The 12,325-nt window shown below is 39.9% G+C and overlaps 1 protein-coding gene across 14 annotated transcripts in view; it reads right to left on the bottom strand.

Moving 5' to 3' along the window:
* DTNB (dystrobrevin beta) overlaps positions 1-12,325 on the bottom strand; it is a 244,784-nt gene that overhangs the window by 43,923 nt on the left and 188,536 nt on the right. For all 14 annotated transcript variants that reach the window (XM_025261414.3, XM_044926157.2, XM_044926166.2 and 11 more), the window contains 3 exons: positions 11,604-11,691; positions 1,954-2,039; positions 980-1,093 (listed from right to left, as the gene is read on the bottom strand). In XM_025261414.3, the coding sequence (XP_025117199.2) occupies positions 980-1,093; positions 1,954-2,039; positions 11,604-11,691 (288 nt within the window). The remainder of the gene's footprint in view (positions 1-979; positions 1,094-1,953; positions 2,040-11,603; positions 11,692-12,325) is intronic.

Raw genomic sequence — 12,325 nt, 5'->3', positions numbered from 1 at the left:
GATAGGAAATAAGACCCTATGAATGTTGATCCCCAGGAGAAGGGCAACCCACTCCAGTACTCTTGCCTAGAGAATTCCATGGACAGACCATGGGGTCGCAAACAGCCAGACACGATGGAGTGACTAATACACACACACAACGTTGCTTGATCGTGCTCATGTCCTACTCTTCTGGAAGATGCCTTCATTCCCCTGAAAACAGCACCAAGTGGGAGCTGAAGCTGCTCTCTATCCCTATCCTGATCCCACATCCTTGGTCTCTCGCTCCTTGAAAGAGTTTATGTTGAAGTGGAAGGTACCCTTTTCTCTGTTGCTGGGAAAGATTGAAGGCAGGAGGAGAAGGGGACGACAGAGGATGAGATGGTTGGATGGCATCACCGACTTGATGGACATGACTCTGAGCAAGCTCCGGGAGTTGATAATGGACAGGGAAGCCTGGCATGCTGCAGTCCATGGGGTCGCAAAGAGTTGGACACAACTGAGTGACTGAACTGAACTGAACTGGAAGGTACCACAGCCACAGTGTAAGGGATTCCCACTTGGTTTCACATCTCAGGGGATTTCCTACCACGGACTCCTGATCTATGAAGTGCTAGAGAACATACTCGAAAGACGGGGAGAGCGTTATTCCTTGCCAAGGGTCTCTAAAGTCAGACTAATTTCAAGATAAGAAGATGGAGTGCAGCACACTGGGCTTCTTAAAGCGATCACAGAAGTATAAATACTGCTCTGCTTGAGGTGGAGCTGGAGGCTGGTGTTTACCTAGTTCTGGAATGAAGGCAGGAGATCGCAGAATGATTAATAAAGGAACTCAAACATCTGAAGCAGTAACAGAATGAGTGGAATGCTTCAGCTATTCGTTTTAACATGACTAGATGTAAGGATGAACGGATCCTATCCCACTAGTTTGGTTTCCTGAGACATGAACTCCTATCAGAGCAGGTTATGACAGGGATGGCGGTGCAGGATGCTCACTTACCTCAGGAGCCGCAGCTCGGCCAGCAGCGTGGGGTTCTGCTGGGCCTTCTCCGGGGTGGGCTGGGATGCCTGCTCGTGCTCCAGACGGAGGCGCTGAATCTCCTGCAGGATCTCTCTAGACAGGGTGGGTGAAAGAGATGGCTACGTGATGCTTCACAGCGGTCTCTCTCTCTCTCTTTTCTGTTACAAGTTTTTATTCCACTAGAGCTGCCTCTATCTTGTTCCGAGTACTTCTGAACAACCAAGACGTGAAATGGACGTCATCTTAAAATACCCACACTTGATAGTTCCTCAATGAAACAACCCTTTGTGGTAGAAAAAGTCATATAAATCTTCTCCTCAAGAACTCGAAAAATCTCCACAGAAGAAAAATGACAACTAGAATACTCAGTTCCTCTCTGGGGGAACCTTGTAGCCTCCTAATGCAGGTCTAGTGCATATTTCCCTCAAGTCTTCCTCCCTCTCGCTTCCTCTCCTGAGCCCCAACCTCTACCCCAAGAGCTGATGGTGGCCCCTTCCTCCACGATGCCTGTTATGTTCTGTCCAACCTCCCCATCCTGGTTCCTGCCTTTTCAGTGCGTGATGTTGTGTTGTTTGGGCTCCAAGCCTGTGAATGGCTTTTCTGCGAGAGACCAAACAGTCGCATGCAGCATCACGGGCCAGGACGAGATGGCGAGACAGAGCAAAGGCTCCCGGAGTACAGCGGAGAAAGGAATGGTGAGAGGGGAACACTGGGTGGGGAAAAGAATTTCCCCAAGGGCATATGAGCAGCGTTGCGGACGGCCAGAATGAACTGCATGCAGAGTTCACGCACAAATTAGTGTCCGGGGCGAGACCTGGGCTGGCCTATCTTAACCGAGGTGGAATCTTCCTTTGTGGTCAAAACCCATCTAGACTGCAAGGAAAATGAGAATCAGATACTCACATGATAATCTTGGGCTTATAAACTGGCTTGACTTCTCTCTACATTCTTACCTGTTTTTATTTTCCAGTTCTGCAATAAGCTGTCTTTGTTGTTTGTTGGCATCAAAGTTAAAGCTCAAGTCAGTGGGAGGACGGGTCTAGAGTGAGGAAGAAAGGTTTTTGGTTTTTGATTCAAATATATCCAGAGTCCCAGATGGACCGATTTTTTTTTTAAACAGATTTTTGAGGTATAATCCACATATCATAAAATCCACCCATTTTAAGTGTACAATTCAATGAGTCTTAGTATATTTAAAGTTATGTAAACCAAGCACCACAGTCCAATCTTAGAACATTTTTCATCACCACGGAAAGTTCCCTCATGCCAGTTTGTAGTAAACTGCGACTCCCACCCCCAACCACAGGCAAACACTGATCTGCTTTCTGTCTACAGTTTCGCCTTTTCTACATACATATACATGGAATGACACAATATGTACTCTTTGGTTTCTGGCTTCCACTTAGTATGTTTCTAAGTTCATCCACGTTGCTCCATGAATCAGGGTTCCTTCCTTTTTTTTTTTTTTTTTTTTACTGTTGAATAGTATTCCACTGTTTTCAGCTTTTGGTTATTACAAATGAAGCTGCTCTGAACTCTCATTTACAAATCTTTGTGTTGATATGTGTTTTCATCTCCTTTGATTAAATACCTAAGAGTGGAACTCCTAAGTTACATGGTAACTCTGTATTTAACATATTGACAAAGTGTCAAACTGTTTCCCAAAGTGGCTGAACCATTTTACAATCCCAGCAACAGTGAAGGAGGGTTCCAACTTTGTCATATCCTTGCCAATACCTGTCATTGTCTTTTTGGTTTTAACCATCCGAGTGAACATGAAGTATCTAAACTGTGGGTTTGTAAAAAATGAGATATAATTTACATGCTTTAAAATTTACCCTTTTAAAGTATACATTTCAGTGGTTTGAAACTATATTCATAAGACTGCGAGCCCATCACCAGCATCTACTTTCAGGACATTTTTACCACCCCCAAAAGAGACCCACAGTCACTCCCCACATCCCTCTCCACTATCTCGTAACAACTGCTAATCTACTTTCTGTATCTATGGGTTTGCCTATTCTAGACAGTTCATACAAATGGAATCATGCAATATGTGATCTTTTAAGTATAGCTTCTTTCACTTAGCAAATGATTTCAGGGTTCATCCATGTTGTAGCATGTATCAGTATTTTATTCCTTTTTATGGTTGAATAATATTCTACCATATAGATAGCTAGTATTTTGTCCATCCATTCAACAACTGATGGGCATTTGGGGTTGTTTCCATTTTGGTGGGCTGTTTTGAATAATGCTGTTATGAGCATTTGTGGACAAGTTTCTGTATAGAGACATGCTTTCATTTTGGCAGGTATATAAGAGTGAAACTACAGGGTTATATAGTAACTATCTTTTGAGGAACTGCCAAGGCTGTTTCCTACATGGCTGCACTTTTAACGATATACAAATAATTTATATTCTCACTAGCAATATACAAGAGGTCCATTTTTCTACTTTCTTGCCAACAGTTGTTATTGTCCATTTTTTTTAACCATAGTCATCCTAGAGAGTATAAAATCTATCTCCTTGTGAATTCAGGCTTCCTAGGTGGTTCAGTGGTAAAGAATCCACCTGCCAATGCAGGAGACACAGGTTTATCCCTGGGTTGGAATATCCCCTGGAGAAGGAAATGGCAACCCACTCCAGTATTCTTGCCTGGAAAATTCCATGGACAGAGGAGCCTGGCGGGCTGTAGTCCACAGGGTCACAAACAGTTGGATACAACTTAGCTACTGAGCACGCACACACATTGTGAATTCAATTTTTATTTTCCTAATGAGTAATATGTTCAGCATACTTTCACGAGCTTACTGGCCATCTAAATATCTCTGGAGAAATCATTATGGTTGATTTTCAAATCCACTGACATTTTTGACTCTGATTACCTCCTTTAAGAATATGGAAGTCAATCAACCCAAAATATGAAAATGGATGACTAGGTGACATTTCCCTTTTATTGATTAGCCACAGTGGAAGGTCTCATATGAAGGCTCTGGTATGGTTACACTTCACTTCATGTATACACATGATATATGATGAAGCAGAAACCTTGTTTCCTATCTAGGGCTTAAAGATGCAATCAGTAATTCTTTTCATGTGAAACTTCCTAAATAAACACAGGTAAAACAGCATAGCAAATCTGAATAGGAGGCTTTTTTCAGTATTTTACCAAATACTTTTCTTTTTTAAAAAGGAAAAAAGTGATCTTTCTTCCTACAGGAAGAGTGGACCAGTGGCCAACTGAGCAAGTTCTCTCTATTGTCTATGCATAGTCTTGTGAGAGCCTGAGCTGAACCTCAGAAAAATGGCAAGCCTGAGACTAAACCTGCTATGAATAATAGATTTACAAATCCTGAAGACTGGAGTTAAGATGAATGGTTCCTTATCAGAGTGGGACCAAGGAAAATTATGGATGAGGAACTCTGAAAGGAACTGGTTTCATATAATGACAAGCAATCAAAACCCTCAAAGTATTTCACTGGACATTTCTAAAGAATCTTTTTAGTTTTGAGTGTCTGACTGCAATGCTGAAGCATCTGTCATAGAGGAAGTTAATGCACAAATCAAGAATGATTATCAACAGTGATTCCTAATGAGAACATGCCATACAGCACAGGGAGCTCTACTTAATGCAGTGTGGTGACCTGAATGGGAATGAAGTCCACAAGGGAGGGGATATGTATATGTGTGGCTGATTCACTTTGCTGTACAGTAAAAACTAACACAACATTGTAAAGCAACTATATATATGCCAACAAAAATTAACTTAAAAAAATAGTGATTCCTAACCAGGCAATATTCTTTGGCACCAAGAAGCACTGTTACTCAAACATAAAGAAGTAGGGGTGGGGGCTTCCCTGGTGGTGAAATGGTTAAGAGTCCGCCTTAACTGCTGGGGACCCTGGTTCGATCCCTGGTCTGGGAAGATCCCACATGCCATGGGGCAACTAAGCCTGTGTGCCACAACTACTGAAGCCTGAGTGCCTAGAACCTGTGCTGCAAAACAAGAGAAGCCACTGCAACGCAAAGCCCGTGCACCACAATGCAGAGTAGCCTCTGATCTCTGCAACTAGAGAGAGCCTATGCACGGCAATGAAAACTCAGAATGGCCAAAAATAACTAAATAAATAAAAATTTGAAAAACACACACAAAAAAGAAGTAGAGGTGGAAGAAGATTCAAACCCTTAGTTGTCCCACCTGGAGCAGCCTGCACCCTAGCTCCTTCACCTGGATGTAACAATGGGGAGAGTCCCCAGTGGAGAGAGTTGAATGATGGCTTATTTCACTCAGACAAATATCAAACCTAGTCAAGGTACATTAAATAATAGAGAGATGTAGGGATTTTATTTATTGACCATCTTAGACACCACAGTATTCCTTAAAAAAAAAACAAAACGAAGCCAGGTATCCCTTCCTAAAATGCCTCCAGAGAAAACGACAGAAAATTAGTTTTAAAAAACATGGAATACTTTAGCCAGAAGAGACCTAAAGATGGTTTCTTTGAAAAATTAAATATTTCATTCATTTATTCAACAAATATTTCCTGAGCACTTACTATGTGTTAGATACTGTTCCAGAAACTAGGGATGCATTAGTGAATAAGGCAGCAGTCCCCAACCTTTTCGGGCGGAAGGAACCATTACATGGAAGACAATTTTTCCATGGAATGGGGAGGCGGGGGGATGGTTTCAGGATGATTCAAGTGCATTATATTTATTGTGCACTTTAATGCCACTGCTGATCTGACAGGAGGTACTGGTCCATGGCTCGTAGGTTGGGGATGCCTGAATACAGCTTCTACCCTCATGTAGCTTATATTACACTGGGAAAGAAAGGTAAGAAATATATATACGTATGTAGGACATCAGTAGTGATAAATTTGATGAAGAAATACAGGGTGATGAAACAGAATAAACTGAAATAGAAGACTTTTTTAAATTAGGTAGTTATAAAAGACTCAGTGAACTGAGGCAGCCAGCCAGGTGAAGGTCTAGGGGTTGGTGGCTCGGGCTTGCTGGGCAGAGAGAAGGGTGAAGGCCCACAGTGCTACAGATGGGTGTGTTCAGTCAGTACCAATGGAGGGGAGTTAGCTGTGAAGCAAGGGTGGGAGATAAACTGGGAGAGCCAGATCACAAAGGGCCTTTTCATCAGGGGGTGGAGTTTCCATCCCATTCCACATGTGGCATGAAGCCACTGCAGGATTTTGAACAGGGAAACACTGAATTAATTCCAAATAACATAGGTACATACTCTGCTCTTAAGGAGGTGGAATCTAACTCCCTGTTCCTTAAGTGAGGCCTGTCCACAGTGACTTCCTTCCAAAGAGGACAGTGTGGAAAGGGGAAAAAAGAGGAATTTTATGTCAGAGAAACCTGACAAACGCTTCCTCAGCCAAGTGATCAAGGTTAACATCAACAGAGATAAGTGACGCGGATACTATACAAGTAAGATGTGAAGTGAGGAAAGTGGCACTTACCTCTTCATCCCCAAAACCCACAATCCCAGTCTAATCATGAGAAAAATAGACAAGTCCCAGTTAAAGGGCATTCCTCAAAACTGTCCAGGTCATCAAAAACAAGGAAAGTCAGTAATAAGCTATAATGGAAAATAATCCTGTGTATCATATATAAATATAGTTGAATCACTTTGCTCTATACCTGAAACTAATACAATATTGCAAATCAACTATGTTTCAATAAAACAAACAAAAAACAATAAGAAAAGTCAGAGAAAGGGTCAGATCAGAGGAGCCTAAGGAGAGATGACAGCTAAATGAAATGTGGTATCTTGGATGGAGCCCCAGAAAAGAAAAAAGACATTAGGCAAAAACTAACAAAATCTGAATAAAGCACATTGTTGTTATTTGGTCGCTAAGTCATGTTTGATTCTTTTGCGATCTCAGGGTCTGGAGCCTGCCGAGCTCCTCTGTCCCAGGTAAGAATACTGAAGTGGGTTGCCATTTCTTTCTCCAAGAAATCTTCCCAACCCAGGGAGAGAACCCAGGTCTCCTGCACTGCAGGCGGCATGGACTTTAGTTAATAATCATACACTGACATGCTGCAGCAAACGCGCTATACTAAAGTAAGATGTTACTAATATGGGAAAAGAAACTTGGGTTATATGGAAACTCTTTGAACTAGCTTCAGAAATTTTCTATAAATCTGAAACTGTTCTGTAATGAAGTTTATTACAAACAAACAAACCCTACTTTGGCTACCAACTGGAGGATTTACTTTGTGCAATGTTAGGAATCCTAGGGTCAGTTACTTACTCGCCATGTAAACTTTGAGCTAGTTTATTTTCCTATATACCTTTATTCTCTTGTTTGTAAAATCAGAATATTTATGGAAAAAGATCCCTTCCTCTGTTACCCTAGTATTCTCTTAGACTTCCCTGGTGGCTCAGACCATGAAGAATCAGCCTGTAATGCGGGAGCCCTAGGTTTGATCCCTGCGTCAGGAAGATCCTCTGGAGAAGAGAATGGCTACCCACTCCAGTATTCTCTCAGGTTTAGGTAATCTTACAGAGCTCCATCATCTTTAATGAGATGGAGACACAGCTGAAAAATACAGGATAAGGAACAAAACCTCACTGAGCAAAACTGTGCAAATTGGAAAAGACACTGATGCTGGGAAAGACTGGAGGCAAAAGGAGAAGAGGGTGGGAGAGGATGAGATGGTTGGATGGCATCACCAACTCAAAGAGTTTGAGCAAACTCCTGGAGATAGAGAAGGATAGGGAAGGATGGCGTGCTGCAGCCCATGGGGTTGCAAAGAGTCAAACACGACTGAACGACTGAACAACAAAAACCATTAAACCAAGGAAAGCCAACATAGTCAGCAAACTGTCAACTGCTGGGATGCACTTCTGGAGCCTCCTAAAAAGAGACTGGAAGTTTCCTGTCTGGATGAACTTGGTAGAATGAGTTTTACAGAGATATGCCTGATATCAGTTAGACGTCACTGCATCCCAGCGCAGCCCTCCCATCACCTCAGCCTTGCCTAGACTAACTGGAGGGCTATGGATTATTAATTTCCCTCTCTCAAAAATCCAGTAATGTTTTTTAGGGCAGTGGTTCCTAAGGTAACTATAAATCAAAAGACTGAAAGTTTTCTTTTTGCTTTTTAAATGAAAATCAATAGACCCTGCTAAACCCATTGATTCTGCATTCAGTGATCTGAGGCAAGGCCAAGAATCTCTATACTTTTTAAGTGCTGCACACAAGATTATAATATGTAGCTAGGTTTGACAATGACGATTTTGTAGGGGTTTAAAGTCATCACATGTGTGCCAAACACACATGAAAATACCATTATCTTTAATTCTAAGAAGCCATAAGGATATATCTGGAATAGTGTATGGGTGGGGCAGCTGACATGATGATGAGGCTGTGAAGTCTGGGACTGGGCTCTGTGAAAAAAAATCTCAAAAATGTGTAAATTAGATAGCACGACAATGGATAATGGTTTCCTTTTCCTTTCACTTTTCTTCCAAGTTGTCCATAGTGAGTTTTTAATTTTCTCATAAAGAAACTTTACAAATAAACAAAAAACCATCTGACTACATCATACGCTAGTGATGTTTGTGATGAAATTTTAAGATTTGCCAGACATTGTATTTCTGCTTTAAAAAGGAGTTTAGGCGCTTTAGGAAAACAAATTTACTCTCTTGGTTCATCTAAGCAATCTACAAATTCTCTGTTTGGGATCAGTCTCTGTTTGGAAGAGGTTTCGGTGGCCATGTCTGCCACCTGGGGAGATGTGAGGGTCTGATGTTGGAGGACTTCATAGGGTGTAATGCCGGCTGCTAAAGTGATTCAATGGTCTTTCTTTGTGAAGTGTTTTGGAAAAAAAAAAAAAAAAATCAATACAAAGCCTATCTGGCAGGCTATAAATAAATTCTTTTGAGCACTACACCCACTTTATGCAAAGCACTTGTATCAGTGAGAGATTAGCAGATTAGAAGTCGTCTGTTTAATAGAAATCTAGTTAAGAAGACTCCACCCTGAGAGACCCAATATTTATAAGATAACTACACTTAGGAAAATAAACTGAAGATAAAAGGGGCCATATCAGAATTTAGTCTCAAGACCATTCTAACAAGGATCATTGTCACATGAATAAGAGAATTGGCATCAGAAACTATCAGGTGTAAACAGATTTATCTTGTTTGCAGTAAAGGAGTACTAGGATCTCCTTTTCAGGGTCAAATGGCTTTGGAGCTTTTATTTACAAAATTTAAAAAGTACTAAAGTCAGCAAGACTGTATAATGGTATTAAGTATACTTAATTTTAAAACTCCAACCACAACACTACTCCATCTCAAAAAAATTAATATTATTTGTAAATTTTAATTTCTAAAATAATAAATATTTGTGACTGACTGGTTTGACTAATCAAATAAAACTAGTCTTTTCCCAAGACTTTTCCCTCCCATTCTGTTCCATTTCCCTAATCTTTAGAGTTGGAATGTTAGAGTCAGATGTATGACTTATCAGATTCTCAAGGAAAAGATTTTGAAGTCTAAACAAACCCAAAGGAATAAATTACATTTTGAGAGAGAAACAAAGCAAAACTCTCTATTGGCAGCTTTCGTAACTATTTCCCTAGGAAGGAGCAAACATAAATTAGTATACAATACACTGTGGAGTATTGTCCTGTAAGATCTTGGCCTGCCTGTCCAGTTTAATATCACTCCAGAACTCCAGGACAATATTGGACCCAATGGTTTGTGATTCCTGTAACCCCTCTAAGAAATCTTAGATAGTCTTGCTGACTGTTAAAATGCCTTTTCTGCACCTATTGAAGTATTATAATTTTCTTCTTTAAATCGCTAATATGGTGAATGACACTGGCTGATTTTCATGTGTTAAATAAATTTGCATTCCTAGGATAAATCTCACTTGATCATGGAATATTATCCTTTCTATATATTGCTGGATTCAATTTGCTAATATTTTCTTAAGGATTTTTGCATCTATGCATATGACAGAACTTGGCTTGTAATGGCCTTGTATTGTTTTAGATTCAAGTTATGGTGACCTGATAAAATGACTTGGAAAGTGTTCCTTCTTTTTCTATTTTCTGAAAGTTTGTGCCAGATTGTTATTATTTCTTCCTTAAACATATGATAGTATTCAACAGTTAAGACATTTGGGCTTGGAGTTTTTGAAGTCAACTATGAATTCAATTTAACAGATGTATGACTATTTAGATTTTCTATTTATTATGTCAATTATGTAAATTTGTATCTTTCAAGAAATTTGTCACCTAGTCATCAAGTTTATTCATAATATCAAAGATATTCATAATATTCTTGCCATCCTTATAATGTTTATAGGCTCTGTAGTGATGTCCTTTCTTTCACTCCTAATATTGGTAATTTGCATTTTCTTTCTTCCCTTTCTATGTATTTTTTAAACTGAAGTACTGTTGATTTATAATATTGTGTTAGTCTCAGGTATATAGTATAATGATTCAGGGTTTTTGCAGGTTATATTCCATTAAGGTTATTACAAGATAATAGGTATAATTCTTTGTGTTATATGGTAAATCTTTGTTGCTTATTTATTTTATGTATAGTAGTTTGCTAATTCCATATCCAAAACTTGTCCCTCCTAACCCTTTGGTAACCACAAGTTTGTTTTCTATGTCTGTGAGTCTGTCCCCATTTTGTTTTTTAACTATCTACTGGGTTGCACCAAGTCAGTGGTGGGCATGTGGGATCTTTACTGTGGCATGCTGGATCTTTAGCTGCAGCATAGAGGATCTAGTTCCCTGACCGGGAATCGAACCCAGGCCCTCTGCACTGGGAGCATGGAGTCTTAGCCATTGGATCACCAGGGAAGTCCCAAGTCTGAATCTGTTTTGCATATACACTTACTTGTATTATTTTTTAGATTCCACATTTAAGTGATATTGTATAGAATTCGCTTTTCTCTGACATTTCACTAAGCATAATATTCTCTAGGTCCACCCATGTTGCTGCAAATGGCAATATTTCATTCTTTTGTATGGCTGAGTAATACTCCAGCTTGTGTGTGTGAATCACATCTTAATTCAATCATCTGTTGATGGGTAGTCAGGTTGTTTTCATGTCTTGCCTATTGTAAATACTGCTGCTATGAACACTGGGGTACATGTATCTTTTTGAATTAGTGTTTTCATCATATTCCAGATATACACCCAGGAGTGGAATTGTTGGATCACATGGTAGTTCTATTTTTAGTTTTTAAGGAACCACCATACTGTTTTTCATAGTCTTCACCAATTTACATTCCCACCAACAGTGTATAAAGGTTCTCTTTTTTCCACATCCTTTTCCCTTTCTGTTTGATCAGGATTTCTAGGGGCTTATTAATTTTATCAATCTTTTTAAAGAACCAAATTTTGGTTCTTTGATTTTCTTTTATTGATTGATTTTTAAAAGTGGTTATTATAGATAAAATTAAAGACCACTGCAATCCCTTCCTTAAACCTGTTTCCCGCCTCCTGTCTCTGAGGTATCTACTCTCCAGAGTTTCATGGTTACCATTCCCCTTCCATCTATATATTAAAATAATGTAAATTTCTGCTACTCTCCTGTAATCCTCTACTTACTTACCATGTTTCCTGCCTCTGCAGCCAGCCGGGCAGCATAGCGGGCTATAAGCCGGTGCTCCTCGTCCAGTCGGCTAGGACTGTCCAGGACACTGCCAAGGAGATAAAAATTCAACAGGTATCTATTAAACAACCCCTACTCTTGCTTCTCTCTCAGAAAGAACAGATGGGAGAAATGTTTATGGAAAAGAATGGTAACAAAAGAAATGGGGACCTGAATCATAGATACTAATGGTCTTCTGAGACCAAAGGGATTTAGAGAAATGACAAGGCCATGCATAACATCTCTTTTGGGCAGTATATCCCTGTTGCTCCTACACCTTCAAAGGGGACACTTCTGTTTGAATGCAAAGGCTGAAAAAAAGGGCATCTATAAAGCCTAGGGAGCTATTTCCAATCAATTGTTTAAAGAAAACCTCATGCATTTAGATATAGGTCTTGAATTCAAAAAGACCAAGAGAAAACTAAAGCATCACGAAAAACAGAGGGCTGGGGAAGTACTCTTAACATTGGCTGAGCAAAACTGAGGAACCTAAGCTAGGGCAGGCTTACAATATGATAAAGTGGGGGAAGATTCCATGGTATCAAACATTCCCCTCCAATGTTCTTTCTCTTCTTTTACCATGCTTGTTCTATAACTGTAGCCCCAACTTGAGTGAATTAATTTAGTCTGTTACTCTTAACAAGAGTTCCAGCATTCTAAAAATTTTAAATTCCATTAAGGTA

Source organism: Bubalus bubalis, chromosome 12 (assembly GCF_019923935.1).
Source record: "Bubalus bubalis isolate 160015118507 breed Murrah chromosome 12, NDDB_SH_1, whole genome shotgun sequence".
Taxonomy (NCBI): Eukaryota; Metazoa; Chordata; class Mammalia; order Artiodactyla; family Bovidae; genus Bubalus; species Bubalus bubalis.
The sequence above is the reverse complement of the archived record's forward strand: the minus strand, read 5'-3'. Positions and strand labels throughout refer to the sequence as shown.